This window comes from Onychostoma macrolepis, chromosome 24, assembly GCF_012432095.1.
Source record: "Onychostoma macrolepis isolate SWU-2019 chromosome 24, ASM1243209v1, whole genome shotgun sequence".
Taxonomy (NCBI): Eukaryota; Metazoa; Chordata; class Actinopteri; order Cypriniformes; family Cyprinidae; genus Onychostoma; species Onychostoma macrolepis.
In genome coordinates, this window is record NC_081178.1 from 6720183 (window position 1) to 6739719 (window position 19537).

The 19537-nt window shown below is 35.1% G+C and overlaps 2 protein-coding genes across 3 annotated transcripts; both read left to right on the forward strand.

Annotated features, from left to right (window-relative positions):
• Positions 1 to 369: 369 nt before the first annotated feature.
• abcd3a (ATP-binding cassette, sub-family D (ALD), member 3a) lies at positions 370 to 12273 on the forward strand. 2 transcript variants are annotated; one of them, XM_058765641.1, is made up of 23 exons: positions 370 to 575; positions 1063 to 1096; positions 1306 to 1404; positions 3097 to 3185; positions 3293 to 3362; positions 4004 to 4101; positions 5909 to 6032; positions 6123 to 6179; positions 6262 to 6404; positions 6501 to 6570; positions 6803 to 6872; positions 6961 to 7058; positions 7135 to 7226; positions 7330 to 7421; positions 7514 to 7580; positions 7676 to 7739; positions 8909 to 8986; positions 9096 to 9161; positions 9269 to 9358; positions 9494 to 9613; positions 10904 to 11008; positions 11095 to 11151; positions 11237 to 12273. In XM_058765641.1, exons 1-23 carry the CDS (start codon positions 466 to 468, stop codon positions 11312 to 11314), a joined length of 1971 nt encoding a protein of 656 aa, XP_058621624.1. In that variant the 5' UTR covers positions 370 to 465; the 3' UTR covers positions 11315 to 12273. The 2 variants fall into 2 exon arrangements, with proteins under 2 accessions (XP_058621624.1, XP_058621623.1); XM_058765640.1 differs by lacking the exon at positions 3293 to 3362 and adding an exon at positions 3659 to 3728 and having other exon boundaries at positions 371 to 575.
• Positions 12274 to 14152: 1879 nt separating this feature from the next.
• acp5b (acid phosphatase 5b, tartrate resistant) lies at positions 14153 to 19485 on the forward strand. The gene is made up of 6 exons (XM_058765642.1): positions 14153 to 14372; positions 14566 to 14756; positions 15943 to 16070; positions 16151 to 16342; positions 17688 to 17835; positions 18842 to 19485. The coding sequence occupies exons 1-6, from the start codon at positions 14300 to 14302 to the stop codon at positions 19097 to 19099; spliced, it is 990 nt and encodes a 329-aa protein (XP_058621625.1). The 5' UTR covers positions 14153 to 14299; the 3' UTR covers positions 19100 to 19485.
• The last annotated feature ends 52 nt before the right edge of the window (positions 19486 to 19537 follow it).

Here is a 19537-nt window from a genome sequence, read left to right on the forward strand (position 1 = left end):
GTTGAATACTAAAGCCGAAGACTGTTTATGCTCTCTTTTCATTCATTCATTCATTCATTTTATTTATTATACATATTTATATTTACACACACACACACACACACACACACACACACATATTTATAGCATTGCTGTATTGTTGTATTTTTAGTAGTAGTATTTTAATATTTTAAACTCTAGGGAGAACAATGGGGAAAGTTAAGGCAGTCTGATAAAGTGCATACGAATCTTTCATTTATATGACAGGCTTTTCCTCCCGTATATTTTATTTAAAGTGTGTATTTGGTATGGTTGTTTCCTAAAGGGTTAATAAACACAGATCAGGTCCACTATGATGGTGTGATGATGAGGTCACGACGAGTACGGCAGCCGGTAGAGGGACGGAATCCTCTCTCTCTCTCTCTCTCTCTCTCTCTCTTCCGGGTTTGAGTGCGTCGCTGTTCTCGGGCCGTCTCAGTAGGAAACATGGCGGCCGTCAGTAAGTACTTGACAGCGAAGAACTCCGCTGCTGCTGGCGGTATCCTACTCGTTTTGTACTTCCTAAAGCAGAGACGAAGATCCGCTGGAGTGAACAGGTATGTGAAACACACACATAAAGTACCTAATGCATGAAATCAGATCACAAATAGAGTTCAGTGTCAGAGTGACCCCGGTTCAACTATAGCTAAATGAGTCCTGACCAACATTATGGCCATGTGTCAAAACCTAATGAGCTGTCTAGTGTAGAGTAGTTAGGTACCTCACTAGGTTTTGAGTCACATCATGAAATACAGTCTGTATCACTTGAAATCCACATGAAGTTTATTGAACATGGTTATGCTTGTTGCAGTCTCACTGTCCAACAATGGACTCATTCATAAAAGGACAGTGTTGTTGGATAAATGTTGCCACAGTTTGCATTCAAACATTCTATACTCAAGAATGATTTATACTTGCACCTTGAACTCTCTAGATTTGTGATTCAGCATCAAGCATACCTATGACAGAAAAACAGCAATATTTATGTAATGCTTCATATTGATTATTATTAATATAGATTTTTTTTTTCATCATCCTCAACAGGAAGAAGGGTTCTTCAAATGATCTGAACAGTGAGGTAAGAGAAATGTATCGATTGATCTCTGCATGAATGAACTGATACGAACTGTATACATAGAATGCAGTGTAAGTTTTTTTAATGTAATGTCAGATGAATAATGTAATATGTAAGTTGCAATCTTGACTATTTAGTTAAAGATCTGACTGGGACTATATTTCATGAGTTTCCTTTGACTTTCAACACTTCTTGTGTTTTAAAACATGCAGAAAGATGGTAAGAAAGAGAGAGCTGCTGTGGACAAGCTCTTTTTTATCCGGATCTTACGGATCGTCAGGATTATGGTGCCGAAATTCTTCAGCAAAGAGGTGAGAATTGGCTTCATGAAAGTTGCTGAAATAGGGAGTTGGGTGAGGCATGAATTGAAGGTTTCCCTTTTTTTCAATAGCCAAACACCTTTACTTTATGTCATTGCCAAGAACATGATTTTGTACTTGGTGTTGCTATTTAGAGCACAATTTCTTGTGCAGTTTTTGAAACATTCTTGTGCAGTTTTTGAAACACTGAAACATTATGCATTTTATACACTACCATTTAAATTTCTGGGCTCACTACATTTTTAAAAATAAATTATTTTAATTCAGCAATGCTTTAAATTGATTTAAAAAAAAAAAGTTACAGTAAGACTTCTACATTTTTGCAAAAAAAACCTACATTTTTGATCAAATAATTGCAGCCTTTGTAAAAACATAAAGACTCCAAACTTATAGGATAATGTGCTTGTTGTTAGATCATGCCTCCATACCAGATAATTAAGATCCAGCCAGAGAATTTTTATTTCAACTGTTTTGTCTGGTACCAGAACAACTCGTCAGCAAAGACAGTTCACTCCTATACTTATGAATGGGAGAAAGTGCAACACGCAATATGGCGGGATAGTCCCGCCTTCTAAATGAAAGAGCCAATCGTTGATTGCTAAAGTCATTGCATCACTGCAGCTGCTGTTAGAAGCTCCGGTTCCCATAGAAACCTGAGGCTAGACCAGCCGATGTGCATGCGCAGTCATAAGCGCGTTGGAGCTACGCATGTGCATTGGCTGGTCTAGACTGAAAAATATGCTTTTTAAATGCTATTTGAGCATAAGAAGCAACATTAATGGGGCAGTTCATTTCAGATTTTGTTGCTGATTTGAAATGTCATTTAATCGTGAGTTCAGCGAGCCGTTTTTGAGATTTCAGGATTCCCCCATTCATTTAGATAGGACTTGGTCTTGTTTGAGCTGCCTGGAGGCGTTGCAAATATGACGGCCGAGTGAACGGACTTTCCTTGAAAGGGACTTTGTCGTCAGTGAAGTAGTCTAATTCCCAAAACCTGTTAACAGGAAGTCTTGTCTGGTATCCAAAATACCCCAAATTCTGTCTTCTGTCAGCCAAGAAGTTGACTGAGGATAAAGCCAGTGAAGAGCAGAAGCAGGAGACGAAGTGATGATAAAAAGGAGCAGAGTTTATTGAATGGTCTTAGTTGTGTATGTTTCAATGCTGAGACTTCGTCTGAAGAACGTAAATTCAACAAGTATTGGACTACCAAAACTGCTTCAAAACAACATCCCATGAACCTTGAGTTTCTATAAACATTCCCTTGTACCTCTTATTCATGAAGACAGACAGCCCTTGAAACCACACAGTCATAAGACTAAACAAAAATGGAAAAATAATATATAAAAAAGCAACTGTAATATAATATAAAATAAATGACTAATCAATTAATGAATCAATGAAATGGGAATCAATGGAAATGACTATAATGATTATTATAAATGATTATATGATTAAATTGAATAATACAAATGATAAATGATTATAAATAAATGAATGAAGAATAAATGAATATAAAAGAAAGAAAGTAATATCAACACGAATGTATGGTTGCTCTCTTGAAGCAAAACACACAGTTTGCATTTTAGGATCCTCAGATCCTTCATTGTGTATCTGCTAAATAAAAGCAAAGCATTTCTGCTCATTATTGTTTTTCACATTTATTTATTTTTTTGTATGTCACAGACATGGTACCTGCTCCTGATTGCAGTAATGCTTGTGACTCGGACCTATTGCGACGTCTGGATGATTCAGAACGGCACTATGATTGAAAGGTAATATATGGATCTAGATCTCAAACTATTACACTTTGCAAAGATGCCAAGCACCCAGTTAAATATTGATTTAATGTGATTTGATTGTATTTTTGACATTTTAACAGTGGAATCATTAGCAGAGATATCAAACTATTCAAGAGGCACTTTTATTCCTACCTGACTGTCATTCCTGGGGTAATTTACTGTATCTTTGTGTGCTGTGAAAACTAATGTATTGTTACAGATGTGTCATGTGATTTACATCACTGAACCAGTCCATTGTGTTTCCTCACATGCTCACCTCTCAGATCTCCTCTGGTCTGCAGTTTAAATGCACATTTGTGTTTTGTTAATGTGTGCTTCTTCAAAAATCATTTGCATTCATTTTGTTCATGCTCATGAAGGACAGGCCAGCGGGATGAGTGTTTATTCGCTTCCGTATTAACTCTGACCATGTTTGCATGTGTTTGTGTGCATGTTGTGGTTTGCAGTGCGATCATTGGTCGGTCCACTAAAGGTTTCAAGAAGTACTTATTCAACTTTATCACGGCCATGCCAGTTGTAAGTCTCTGCTTTTATCAAAGTTGGTAGTAATTTTTAATAGTCAGAGGAGTTCTGAGAATGTTAACTGTCTAAACTATGAAATTAAAACTGCTTCCAAATAACCACCTTAAGCAAACAACCAAACTAATATATGCTTCCTGTTTACATAGAAACATCTCTGAGGCTAGAATACATTTGTTTAATATCAGTAAGAGAGCAGCATGCAAGAATGGTTTGAAGTTGTTGCTATGAAAACATTCAGATTTGCAAATGTTTACATCTCAATCTTTCAGATCGCCCTGGTGAACAACTTCCTGAAGTTGGGCCTGAATGAACTGAAGCTGTGCTTTCGCGTGAGACTTACCAAACATCTCTACGATGAGTACCTGAAGTAAGGCCCATCACTGCCATGACATTATTCCAACTGAAATATTCTTCACGAAAACTCAGTAAAATGCATTACATTTGCATTTTGCATTATATTTGCTCCCACATAGCTGTTATAATGGGCCTCATTTATCAGTCTAACGTAGAAACGAGCGCAGATCCGAGCGCACAAATCAGCTTACGACAAGGTTCACGTGTGATTTATGAAACATTCGTATGCCGCCAATCCCATCGTACGAAAAATCGCACGTTGATAAATGTGGCGGAAGAAAACAATCGCCGTTTGAATATCACGCCCCTAAAAACACCCCGGTTTAGAAGCCTCGCCCCTAGAGTTTACAACACGGAGAAACAAAACCCGTCCAAAAAGAGGACGTAATCTCATGAAACAGAAACTGATCTTACTCCAAAAACACCCTTTAACCTAATAATTGCAAACAATGGCATTCATTTATATGTATATTAAATACCAGTAAATATAACGAAACATTTATAAACATTATAAACACTATATAGATTATTTAGTTCTGCTTAATCCACAACAAACTCTTTAAATTTAACGGTATTACAGAACAAGAATGAAAAAAATGAGTAGCTATAAAATGTTATATTAAACTATGAAGTAAAACACAAATTAGGCTATAGTGGCATTCATTTTAAACAGAATACAACGTCAAGCTAAAATGAATTTATTAAAGCGAAACTAAACGGCATTGGGCTGACAAGCCTCTCATTCGACATCCAAATGACACTGAAATGTTATGTGTGTGCGTGTGAGGCACCTGTGTGGTCACCCATCAGTTAAATTTTTAAAAATAACGATATAGCCTAAAGAAAACAAATAAAATGCATTAAGAGTGTCACAAAAAATGAAAGTGGCCTATACATGTCGCACTGTTGTTTTTTTTTTTTCTTCTTCTTTTGTTAATCTGTTAATTAAGAAAAATATATTTCGTGTAGCCCTATTTACTTTATTCCTTTTATAATTTCAGTTTTTCTACATTCACAGAAGCGCTGCAGGTGCGTGATACGATGATGTGTGATTCCTCATGGTCTGTTGTTTATGCTGCTATTTGCGCATATAAAGCTAAAGCCCTGAAAGAAAAAAAAAAAAAAAAAGCTTTGTTTGTCGGTTTAGGAAAATAATCTAAATGAACAAAATGCCATCTTTATACAATTCTCCGAAATTCTCTATGTTGCACCTGCACGCAAGTTCAGGCTAACTCAAAAACTTGCGTACACGAGCTCAGACCTGACGTGAGATTTGATCGTAGCCACCGCTCACGTCCATATTGATAAATTCCAAGTTTTGCGTAGAAACTACCGTACGCCCAATTTTCGGTCGTACGTTCGTTTCATAAATGAGGCCTAATGTGCTTAAATACAAATTACTAAAATGGATGCATTGACATGAAAATACTGATTGGTGGTGAATTATTTTAAATAATTTTGTGTAAAAAAAATGTATTTTAAAAAGTTTAATTTATTTATTTATTATATATATATTATTAATTTATTATTTTAAATTTAGGTATCACTACATTTAGAATTGCAAGTATGTAAGACTTTAATTTTAAGATTTGCTGAAGTCTTAAAAAATAATAGCTGAGCACTATGTACAAAGGTAATTTTAATGAAAATATATATAAAAATGTAACCGATAACCGATATGGTATGAACCAGATTGTTCAACAGAGGTGACTTTTTTTCTTTCTGAGTGAGAAAAAATTGAATTTGTTGTGAAATGTGATTCTTTCTAAAGAGAAAATGTAAAAGTCTAGTTACTTATGTCACTATCTTTGGGTTCACAGGGGATATACATACTACAAAATGGGAAACCTGGATAACCGCATTGCTAATGCAGATCAGCTGCTGACACAGGATGTGGAAAAGTTCTGTAACAGTGTGGTGGATCTTTACTCCAACCTCAGCAAGGTACAACACCCCTTTGTCCAAAATACCCATTTTACTTTCCCAGTATATTTCCCGACATTTGCTAAGTTCTTCTTGCTTTTCCCCCTCCAGCCCCTGTTGGATATCGGTTTATACATTTTCAAATTGACAACAGCAATCGGTGCTCAGGTGAGAGTGCAAGACATTGTGCAAATCTACTGTAGATCAATGCCATTGGATATTTTGAGGATCTTTTGGTCTCTTTGCACAGGGTCCTGCAACTATGATGTCCTACCTGCTGATCTCCGGCCTCTTCCTGACCCGTCTGCGCAGGCCGATCGGGAAGATGACAGTGACCGAACAGAAGTACGAAGGAGAATACCGATACGTCAACTCTCGTCTCATCACAAACAGGTGACTTGTATCTAGAAATATATATATTTTTTTTTTTGTACTATAATTTAATTTTCTTCAAATTTAGATGCTCAAATGTTTTTACTTCCTTCCCAGTGAAGAGATCGCCTTCTACAATGGAAATGTAAGGGAGAAACAGACAATTCATTCAACCTTCAAGAAACTGGTGAGTATATGACTGTAGAAATCTGTGAGTGTTTAATATCAAAACGGTTGCATCAGTATTTAACTTTGTGGCAAAGGTAAAAGTAATTAAAGTATTAAAGGTAATAAAAATACATGTGCATACACAATTAAATATCCAATACTCTAATATTGGCCAGTATTCTATAATATATATAATATAGGTTTGCATCTTGATTATCAGAGTTTGTTAGCTCATCTGAGTTTGTTTGCAGGTCGATCATCTGCACAATTTCATCTTCTTCCGTTTCTCCATGGGAATGGTGGATAGCATTATTGCCAAGTGTAAGAGGATGTTTCATTATCTTCCCTAAATAAAATATGCATGATCATGGGCAGTAAAAGATGACTAAATTGTTCTCTCTTTTTCCAGATTTCGCCACCGTAGTTGGGTATTTAGTCGTCAGTCGTCCTTTCCTTGATTTATCTCATCCTCGACATCTGACCAGCTCACATGCTGAACTGCTGGAGGTAAAACTTCACTCCTGATATTACGATTATTCCTAGTTAGTGGCCCTCATTTAAATCTTGACATGTTCTTCTGCAGGACTACTACCAGAGTGGCCGTATGCTGCTGCGTATGTCACAGGCGTTGGGCAGAATCGTCCTTGCAGGCAGAGAAATGACACGACTGTCAGGGTAAAAGTTCACACATCCTCATCACCTTGCACCATGGTTACTTGCCATATATAAAATGGCTATTTATAGCAATATTATGCTATAAAATGACTTTTCCCTTCAGCTTCACCGCTCGCATCACTGAGCTCATGAGGGTCCTGAAAGAGCTGAATTCTGGGAAATACGAACGCACCATGGTGTCTCAGTCAGAGAAAGGTGAGCTTCAGAGACTCTTGAAGTCCAAAACAAACTTCAAAGAGCTATGTAATTGGGTTTAATAGATTTTTTTTCATGTTTTTTATGAACAGATGCTTCAGAAAAGCTCACACTGATACCTGGAAGTGGAAGAATCATCAATGTAGACCATATCATCAAGTAAGAGCAGCTTCCTTCAGTCCTTTATCTCAGATTGAGTGCTTCACTGTTAGGAGAAACAACTATGCTAATTATAATATGTAATTTCTCATCAGGTTCGATCACACGCCCCTGGCTACACCTAATGGAGACATTCTGATCAGAGATCTGTGTTTTGAGGTGTGTTTCACATTGTTTCTAATCAACAACAAGTATAGTGGAAATTAATGAAATAGAAATTCTTAATATCTCACAATTTTGACCCTTATGTATTTGCACCTTTTAGATCTTTGCATCTCAAAGTGTTCTGATTAGTGACTTTTTTTATGCTCATAATTTACATCTCTTTACATTTTGCGACTTGTTTCTCAGAATTGTGATTTTATTAAGGCAGATTAAGATTAACGCAGTTGTGACTTTGTTTCTCGCAGTGTGATTTCATATCTCACATTACCATTTTTTTTTATAATTGTGACTTTGTTTCTCAAAATTGCGAGTGTTTTTCATTACTGCAACTTCGGTTCTCACAATTATTACTTTTTTCTCATATTTGTTTTTCTCTATATGATTTTATATCCCACGTTTTCAACATTTTCAAAATTGCAACTTTATATCTCGCAATTGTGGCTTTGTTTTTCATTATTGCAACTATTTCTTATATTGTTATTTTTTTTTAAATATCTCTCATTTGCTGCTTTTTCTCGTAATTGCATCTCTATATCTAATATTTGCGACTAATATTTGTTTCTCACAATTGTGGACTTGCTTCTCGGATTTACAACTTCTTTTGCAATTGCAACTTTCTCATAATTGCAACTGTATAATATGGAATCCAATTTCTGCCACTGAATGAAAAATTAAAAAAGGTTATTGTGGCTTTTTATTTCACAATTCTGACTGTATTTCTCACAATTGCGAGTGTATATATATCCCACAATTCCGAGGGAAAAAAAGTTTATATGTTGCAATTCTGGCTTTTTTTTTTTTTAAATTGAGTTTATATTTCACAATTCTAACTATAACATGCAATCCTGATTTTATAACTTGAGAAAACAAGAATTGTGAGTTGTAAACTTACAATTGTGTAAAAAAAAAAAAAAAAGTAAAAATTGCGAGAGAAAAGTCAGTTACTTTTTTTAAAATTTAATTCAGTGGTGGAAACGGGCTTGCATAATATATTTCATGATTGACTTTAAATCTTACAATTGCAAATTGTAGCGTTTTATTTTTAAACTTTATTTCACAATAACCTTGTTTACTTTTTAGTCAGGGATGAAAACAGGCTTCCATTCCTGTTAGAGTAATGTTAATGTGTGTGTGCTCATCATATTGTGTATTGCTCTTTAAAGGTGAAATCCGGAGCCAATGTTTTGGTGTGTGGTCCCAACGGGTGCGGAAAGAGTTCACTTTTCCGGGTTCTTGGAGAGGTGAGAACTTCTCAGATACTCAGACTGAAATTCTGCCCTCGTTTTTGGATTCTTTGTGAAAATTCTTCCATTTTATCTGCTAAATAATGGGTTTTCGGGCTCTCTCTAGTTATGGCCGCTGTTTGGTGGGAGTTTGACGAAACCAGAGAGGGGAAAGCTCTTCTACGTCCCTCAGGTGAAACTTTAACCAGATTTTTGTTGAACAAAACCCACTTTATCCAAGGCAGAACATCTGAATGGTCCACAACAGCTGAATAACTTGCCTTTTTTGTCTGTTTTCAGAGGCCTTACATGACCCTTGGCTCATTGAGGGATCAGGTGATCTACCCAGACACCCATGAGGACCAAAGGAAGAAAGGCATCTCTGACCAGGTACTATAAACTAGTTTTTAAGATCTGAAATGTTCTAAAAACCCTTTAACATGTGCAGATCCACCTATATTTATTTCAGTATAATCCATTTTCATTCCATCCACCTGTTTTTTTTGTTTTGTTTTTTTGCGGCAGGTGCTGAAGGAATATCTGGATAATGTCCAGTTAGGACACATTTTGGAGAGAGAGGGGTCATGGGACATGGTTCAGGACTGGATGGATGTGCTCAGTGGAGGAGAGAAGCAGAGAATGGCGGTAAACAGACATTTTTAACAACCGCAAAGAAAGTCCCATACATGTACAGTAATGCAAAATGACTTGCAGTAACTGCAGGAACAGTTCTCACGGGACAAGCAGAAGTCAATGGCACTGATAAGGGCTACATTGTTGTCTCGTTAACATCCTGTTTTTGAACCACTTCACCACAATTTGTGTTAAAACCCAGTTCTTTTACAATGTCATTGCACGTCCGCACTTAGACTGATTCACATCATGTTGGAATCATCAGAATTACCGTAGTTATAAGAAAACAAATTAGAGATTTCCCATCCATGGGCTCAAAAAAAATTCTATTTAATTTGTCATTTGTTTTCAATAGTTTTGTGGTTTTTACATGACATTACAGCAGTCAAGTGGGAGAGGTCAGAGTTTTTCTTACATGTATAATGAGTTCTTTGCATCTACGATAATTCCAGTAATGCTGAAATGATGTTAAAGGTCATTGCACACCAAGTAGGAAATTTTCGTACGTTAAAAAATAAATACTACCTCACGTTGTGTCAATCACGTTTACACACTGCCTCTGAAACTTTCGTCCGTCATAAAAAAATTCAGATCAGGTTCGATTTTCTGCGTTTTCGATCCGTAGCATGCATTTGATAGGAAAGGATGAGGAATACGAAAAAGCGGAAAAACGCACGCGAAAATTTCGGAAATTTTTTTTTAATGTTTAAAGCCTTTTCTACTCACATCGGCTGCATTTATTTGATCAAAACAGTAAAAACAGTAATATTGTAAAATATAACTATTTAAAATCACTGGTTCTATTTTAATAGATTCAAGATGTAGGAATTATATTCCAATGTTGCAAAGCTGAATTTTCAGCATCATTACTCCAGTCTTCAGTGTCGCGTGGTCCTTCAGAAATCATTCTAATATGCTGATTTGCTGCACAAGAAACATTTATCATTATTACTATTATTATTATTTTATTAAAAAATTTTTGCTTTATGTCAGGATTCTTTGTTTAAAAAAGTTCAAAAGAAAAGCACTTATTTGAAACAGAAATCATTTGCAACATTATACTTTCACTATTTATACAATTTTAAGCATTCTTGCTGAATGAATAATTAATAAATCTACTAAAATTCTAAAACTGAATCTTGAACTGTCAAACACAGACCAATTCAGATATTATAGGACAAATCCCTCAAATTTCACATGGATTTCCACTAAACTCTGCTGCGTTTTATTGTCAATATTATGCAAATTACATTTGTATACTTATAAATGAGAATTCAGAGATGTTTTTTTTTTTTTTCATAGATGGCCAGGCTTTTCTACCACAAGCCCCAGTTTGCCATCCTGGATGAGTGCACCAGTGCCGTGAGCGTAGATGTGGAGGATTACATCTACAGTCACTGCAGAAAGGTGTGCATTTCTCTATCTTAAAGAGACTCTCTCATCATATTTCAGTATTTTTTTGTCATGTGTGGTTTATTCTTCTTGTTCCTCAGGTTGGCATCACCCTGTTCACCGTCTCTCACAGAAAGTCCTTGTGGAAGCATCATGAGGTGAGATCAGCGCTGCTTTCCCATCATCAATTTTTACCGTCATTGAGCGTATACTTAATCACAAAATGTCCTTTCTTCTTTCCAGTTCTACCTCCATATGGACGGCAGAGGAAACTATGACTTCAAACCCATCACCCCTGAAACTGTAGAGTTCGGCTCTTAGAGGAAAAACAACAGCACTATACTATCAGCGGCCCTAGTGAGGGTCCCTAACTGTTCACTTCTTAAAGGGACAGTTCACCCAAAAAATTACAATTCTGTCATAATTTACTTTTTCTTCTGTTGAAACCAAATTAAGGTAGCTGTTGACGGTAGCCATTGACTTTTTCCATGGTGACCATCAACTGTTTGGTTACCAACATTCTTTAAAATATCTTCTTTTGTGTTCAACAAAAGAAAGAAGCACATACAAGTGCAACTTGAGGGTGAGTAAATGAGTAAAAGTTTTGGGTGAACAGTCCCTTTAAGGAGTCACCTGCCAATCTAATCTAGGAGTTTGTTTTTAATCATCATAGATTTTTTGGGATGAAATTGTGTTTAGAGATTTATTAACACTACTTTTGTCCTCAGTGATTGTATATAATTTTGTAATTTAAGCAGTCCAATTTATAGGACATCCGTTAAGTACGCGTGAGAGCGTATACCAAGGAAATGCGTCTTGTGTCTGTGCACTAATTTGTTTAATAAATGAAATTTGTTTGTATAGGCTCACACAAATCAATGCCACCGGACTGAACCGAGCATTAGATACATGATAATGATCTAATATTGCCTTTTTCTCATCAGCTAAGCCTTTCTTTAAGCTACTAAGTGGCCTTTCGTGCTCACTGCAGCATGGTTGGGTGGTCTTGGATGTGTGCGAGTTGTTTTTTGGTGCACTTTACCTGGTATGGTAATTTGGAAAACCAGGAAGCCTTGTACAACCATTAGGTGTCTGTAATCGTTGAGAAGTTGCCTATGCACTTGTTTACTCCAGCACTGTTGGCATTTCTTGATGTGGAAGGAATCCGGAACGGTTGTTGTGTGTAAGAACTGTAAGAAACATTGTCGTAGCACTTCACACATTAAGCAAATGAACCACTTTGCTGTATGTTTTCATTAAAAAAGGAGATATTGATACTATGAAGTCTGTTAGTGGTCTTTTTTATCTTGAAGACATGGTTATAGATTGTGTTGATGATTTCAGGAGAGCGTGAATTCAGTTGGACTGGTTTATTGCACATTATGGTTACTTTAGGAAATCTTTGAAAAGATGAATGTTGAACTTTTAACACACTTCAAATGTAAGTGAAAGGTCGTTTAGATTAGACACTCCTTTGACCTTTCACCCTCCACGTGACAATGTATTTTTAATGTGTATTTCACCTGGTCTTGGCCAAAGGTGGTAAAACACAAACTCAAATGTCCTATTGGCCAAAAGTGAATGAGAAATTTACCTGATTCACTGTACTGTGTTTCAAACTACAATCAATCACATTTTATTTGTTTAAAAGTCTTTGTCTTTCACAAATACTATGACATTATCATGCAAACATCATTGCACATGTAGACTACCAGTCAAAAGTTTGGAAAAGTTCATATTTTTTAAATGTTTTTGAAATAAGTCTCTTATGCTCACCAAGGCTGCATTTATTTGATCAAAAATACAGTAAAAAAAAACAAAAAAAAAACGTAATATTATGAAATCTTAGTACAATGACTGTTTTCTGTTTGAATATATTTTAATGTGATGCAAAGCTGATTTTCAGCATCATTACTCCAGTCTTCAGTGTCATCATTCATTCATTCATTCATTAAATCATTATTTTGACTGGTCGTGTACAGTATATAGAAATTATTTAGTACATAGTATAGTATACTGTATATTAGCATTGTATTATTAGCATCTGATACCATTGCTGCACGCTGGCACTGCATCTGTTCTTTAGTGAAGGCTGTGCATGACTTGCTATTCAGTGTAAGTTAATGATTTATGAGGTTTGCTGGAGAGCTTCCACTGTAAACTAACTAGATCCATATAAACCACAAATCTGCTTGATAAGGGTTGGTATATTACCAATGCAATTGCAAATAATTCTGTTACTAAAGATTTACCATGGCTGTCATAGTAACACTGAAAAACTTTGTATAGAGAATTACTTGAGAAATATTTTAAAAAATACATGTACGTGTAAAATATTTAATATTATTTCTTATTTATTTTAAATTCTAATTGAAGTAATATAGAATAAAAGAAAACAAAATTTGATATATTTATTATTATTGTGTTTGGTTTGTAACTGGTAAGATTATTAAAAATGTAATATAATTAAACTGTTTAAAGTATTATACTATTATAGAAGAACTATTTTATTTTTGCTGTTGTTATTATATTTTAAGCTTTTGCTATTATTGTTTTTTTCCCTTTGTTGGCAGCTGATCATTTAAAAAATAAAAGATATAACGTGCGTGTTTGGACCCCCTATGTTAAGGGGTCCAAGTGTGTGAGTGTGTGTGTGTGTGTGTGTGTGCATGTGAGAGAATTTTTTATTTAATTATGATTTCATTTATACTACTACTACTACTACTACTACTAATAATAATAATAATAATTATTATTATTAAGCATTCTTTTGTTTTGTTGTAACTGCTCATGTCACTATAATAAAAATATAAATAAATTATAACTGAAATGTAAAAAAAATATATATTTTTACAATTATTTTAATTACATTTTATGAACATGTTTGGTAGCTGATCATGTTATTAAAAATAAAAATAATCAAATAATTTTATTACAATTCAAAATATACAAATTATTATCCATTTATTCTAAATTTAAATTATTCACAGCAACAATTAATATAGTAGTAGTAATGGTATTGTTGTTAGTGTATTTCTTTGCACTTTTTTTTTTCTGATAGTCGATAATAACATTAATTTGTTTACTTTGCAAACCGGTGAACGTTGACCATCATGTGCTTCATTCTTTCATTCTGTGCTCAATACAGGAAGCTTGTCATAAACCACATGTAGTTTCCCTTTAGGTGCAGAGAATTGAGTGTTAAGCTGTTTGTGGTTTGTTAGTGTCTGTGTGACTCTCAAACCTATAACTGCACTTCACACTGTGACCGTTTGCAGGATCAGATCAGCCGTCTGAAGGCATGATATGGCGTGGTTGGCCTTCCTTCTTATCTCCAGCCTTCAGACGTTCTACACAACATGTCGGGCGAATGAACAAGGTAGAGTATTTCTGATGTATTTTCTTTATAATCTTTAAGGAAGTGCAAACATATCTGGCCACATGATTACTAGTGCAGACAAACCGGTTCAGTAAGAATTTTTCATGTGATCGAGTATGAAATGAGTTCACTTTGAGTCTGTTGAATATGCATTGATATAAACTCTATATCTACATGTTTTGTTTCTCTTCAGCTTCTCTGAAGTTTGTTGGTATTGGAGACTGGGGTGGACTTCCTATATACCCCTACTACACACCGCATGAGTTTGACACGGCCAATGAACTAGGCAGAATCGCTGAGAGCTCAGGGCTGGACTTTGTCCTCAGTCTTGGAGATCATTTCTACTTCCGCGGGGTCAGAGACGTAGATGACACCCGCTTTAAGGTGAACACCAGGTTAAGTCAGTTGTGTGATTCATCTCCTCCTAAATTTCTGCTTGTGAAATCTGCACAAACCGTTTTGAGGGATCTGTCATGCAAAATGTAGGGTTTTCTCAGGTGAATGTGTATAACTGGCAGTACAGCTTCAAAGTTTGATGGTGTAACCAGGATCAGACAGGTTAAAGAGCAGATGGTGATAGTGTGCAGGGTACTTCAGCTCAGTGAACTGTCTACACACTCTCTGCTCACCTGATATAGTCAGTGTGACAGATGAATTGGTCCCTCTAGTGGCAGAAGAACAGAGTACAGTAAAGCTTTTGCCTTATTCATAAGTAAAACTGGATTACTCCTCATCAGTCATCACAAATAAAATAAAAAATAAAATAATAATAATAATAATAAAATAAAATAATAAAAAAAGGGACCAGGGTACAATGTTGCATTTATAGTAAACACAAGTAAATACAAGGATGGATCCTCATCACCATATTTGATAATTGTTATATGCTAACTATGATAATTGAAATTTAAATCTAAACACATTTATAAATATAAAATAAAATAACAAAAAGTACCATGCTACATCGAGGGTCCAGAAAGTAATATCATAGTGCTTTGATAAATTTTATACCATGATAATATCTTATGCACTTACATCCCTTACAAAAAGTACTGTGACGGTATCATTTGGCAATACCATGGTACTTTCATATGTACTGTATACCATGGTACTCAAATTCAAGTCCAATGGTATTTACAAGATGTTACATGGTATTTCCAAATTAATGCAAAATATACCATAGTACTTTTCTTTTAATTCTTTTGTATGAATCTGTAACATTTGTGCCACAGTTACCATAGTAAAACCATGGCCAGCTTTATGTAAAATAACATGATTGGATAATGTATGTCAATAAAAATATAATTACTTTTTAAAATAATAATAATTATTATTAATATATAATATTTTAATGTTACATAAATTACATAATTGCGTATTTTTGTATTTAATAATATTCAAGTTCTAATTATATAATGTTCTTTTATTCATATTTAATAATATAATCATATTTTGTCAATACTATAATAGTCATAATTATAATATAGTAATAATCTATAATATTTAGTAGTAATAATATTTAATATTTTAAAATGATTTTTTGAAGTTGTAATGCAGCTCTATTTTTCAGTCTACCTATGAGAGTGTGTTCTCTCACCCCGCGCTGATGGCCGTGCCGTGGTACCTGGTAGCAGGAAATCACGATCACCGTGGAAACATATCAGCCCAGATCGCCTACTCAAACAGATCTGAAAGATGGTGAGTGAGGTCAAAGGTCAAGCTCTGTAAACATGAGCATTCGTTCATGACCACAGTGTGCTGCTGTTAATGTTTGGCAGGGTCTACCCCGACCTCTACTACGGGCTGAACTTCAAGATTCCTCACAGCAACACTTCCATCACGGTTCTGATGATTGACACGGTGGTTCTGTGTGGGAACACATATGACGGGCTTGACCCTGTAGGTCCGGAGAACTACGCTGCTGCTGAACAACATCTGAAATGGATTGAGAAGAAACTTCAAAACACCAAGTGAGTTATTAGTACAACAGTATAGCTACATAAAAGCCACATGCCGCAATCTAATAATAGAACACACAACACTGAAATCACAGGATGTGTTTTGCTTTTACTGGGCAAACATTAGTCCTATATGAGGAATTTTAGGGCATGTTTTTAAAGGCCCTGACCTGCCACACTGCTTCCACTCCTCCATTGTCACATTCTTTCATTTATTCTCTCTCACTTCTTCACCTCCTCAGATCCACAATCACATCCTCCTAAATCCCAGATATGAGCTTGAAAACACTCCAGGCATTCCATTATAAAAATATATCCAGCTCTTAAAGAGATAGTTCACTCAAAAATGATGTTTTCTGAGCAGCATGAAGAAGAAATGTTTAAAATATATTGATATATTAAGGCCTCTAAATGTTCAACATGATCAAAACTTTGCTAAAAAAAAGCTTGCCTTATGTCGTCTGTTTGATATCTTATGTTTTTTAGCAAGTAAAAGGCCTTTTAGAATAATTGCAAAAGTGTCCACTTTCAGGTTTCTTTTTGACGCCGAAATCTTAGAAAGTAAATGTAAGAATAACTTATATATTGCTATTAATATTTCAATATTAACACTTACTGGACTGAAGCAATTTAGGTTTACTTGATTTTCCATACATCATTTTTTTTTTCATGCTAAAATGTGATGATACATCAGGCTTTTTTGAATATTTGATCATAAAAGCATTTAAATATCTTCTTATTAAGACATTTTATTGAAAGATATTGTGTGGCAACTGATATTTATGTGTATTTTATGTAAATAGTCATTCACATTACAAGCTATCAGAATTTCCTTTTACTTTTTGGCCATATAAATATCAGCATCTGCTCTAAATTGCATATTTTTGCTCAGTTTGGGTCTCTGAGTAAAATATTATATGAGTCATAAAAGCCTGGTGTGTCAAATATGATATACAAAATGAAAACACTTTTCTATAAACTGTTAATTCATATGTCAGACAGGGTTAAAAAAAAATCTTCATGCAGAAATTTAAGTTATAACTTAGAAGATAACGGCTTAATTAGCACATTGAGTGACAATTATTTTTGCCCAGTTTTATGACTTCAGCATTATGGACACAATACTGATTTTGTAAAAGGATGACGGTTATGCGCCTGAGAGTTTTGTGTTTAATGTACAAACCGTTAACAGGTAGATAAAACTAAACTCAAACAGCACATACCCAGAGGAAATTACACTAAAAATACCACTGAGAATAATAGCGGCAAACACTCACAGCTGTTTTCCACAACAGAAGTGAAACAAAGTTTATATTCATCCAATGCGTTTAGAGTAAATGCATCTGTTAATCCTCAGGTCAGATTTTGTCATTGTGGCCGGTCATTATCCAGTCTGGTCCATTGGGCATCATGGTCCGACCAAGTGTTTGATATCAGAACTCAGACCTCTTCTGAAGAAGTACAGCGTCTCCTTATATCTGAGTGGTCATGACCACAGTCTACAGGTCAGTATCTTCAAAATCACATTATCACGTAATAGAAAATCAAGTAGTACTATAACTTTTCAATAAAACATTCTATTAAAGGTTCACCCAAAAACTGAAAATTTACTCACCCTCGGGCCATCCAAGATGTAAATGAGTTTGTTTGTTCATCAGACCAGATTTGGAGAAATTTTGCATTGCATCATTTGCTCAGCAATGGATCCTCTGCAGTGAATGGGTGCCGTCAGAACGAGAGTCCAAACAACTGATAAAATACACACGACTAATACACACGACTCCAGTCCATCAATTAATGTCTTGTGAAGTGAAAAGTTGTGTGTTTGTAAGAACTGAAACTGTCAAAACTATTGCTTCCTGCTAAAATACGAGTCTAACCTCTAACCATAATATTGCTTTCTCCCGTGAAAAAGTCAAATATGCACAGATCAGGCACCATTTACAAAAGAAAACAAAACAGTTCTAAACAAATATGTTGGTGGATTTATGTGAGAGGACAACAGGTGAAGACTTTTCACTGGAGGAAGTCTTATTATGGATTATGGACAGATAATTTGGCCAGAAGCAACGGTTTAAAGTTAAAACGCCTACATTATGGATTTGTTTCCTACAAACATGCAGCTTTTCATTTCACAAGACATTAATTGATGTACTGGAGGCGTGTGGATTACTTGTGGATTATTGTGATGTTTTATTTGGACTCTTGTTCTGACGGCACCCATTTACTGCAGAGGATCCATTTGTGAGCAAGTGATGAAATGCTAAATTTCTCAAAATCTGTTCTGATGAAGAAAAAAAAAAAATGTCAAACTCATCTACATATATAGGAAGGCCTAAGGGGGCATACATTTTCAGCTATTACCGTAGTTTTGGGGGGATTAGCCTATTATTAGCCCTTTTTTACAAATTTATTAAAGCCTTAATAGTGTCTTTTATGGGTACTAAAACATCAGCATCATGCAACTGAACTATAAACTTAAGTTTTTAAAAATGTTTTCTATTTCATCAGTTTATCAGAGAAGATGATGGAAGTTCATACGTTGTCAGCGGAACTGGAGTTAATGCGGATATTTACACTGACCACAAAAACAGCTTCCCGTCATCTTGGCAGCTGTTCTCCAACGCAGTCAATCAGACGACAGGAGCGTTTGTGTACTTTGAAGTCAACACAAGTGAGATGTTGATACATTACATCCAGGAAGACGGGAAGTGTGTGTACCAGACATCCGTCCCAAAACGCAACATCCAACTTTTGACATCATTATAACATTTGCCCCAGTCTGCTCTCAATGCACACAACAGTCACTTCGCCAAAAGTTCTTTCTAATTGCACCAACAATTCTTTATTGTATATTTGTATGTACATTTTAATTTAGTTTTAAATTTCTGTTTAGCTTGCTAAGTACAAAATAAAAAAAATTGTATTGCTGAGATTACTGGAAAATACAGTGCACTGGTCTTGGACTTTGTATAGACAAAAATTATTTATAAAAGATTAAAGTTGCAAATGTGAGTTTGCAGTCAGATGGGATGCGATTCAAAAGACCAATTACCTAATATATATATATATATATATAAATGAGACTTAAAATGAGACTTGCACTTAAAAATATTTGATAGACGAGTCACATTTAATGGAATTCTACTAATTTACAATTGAGGGCGCCATTGAGCTACCTAATTGTTAGACATCTAAATGAGTTTG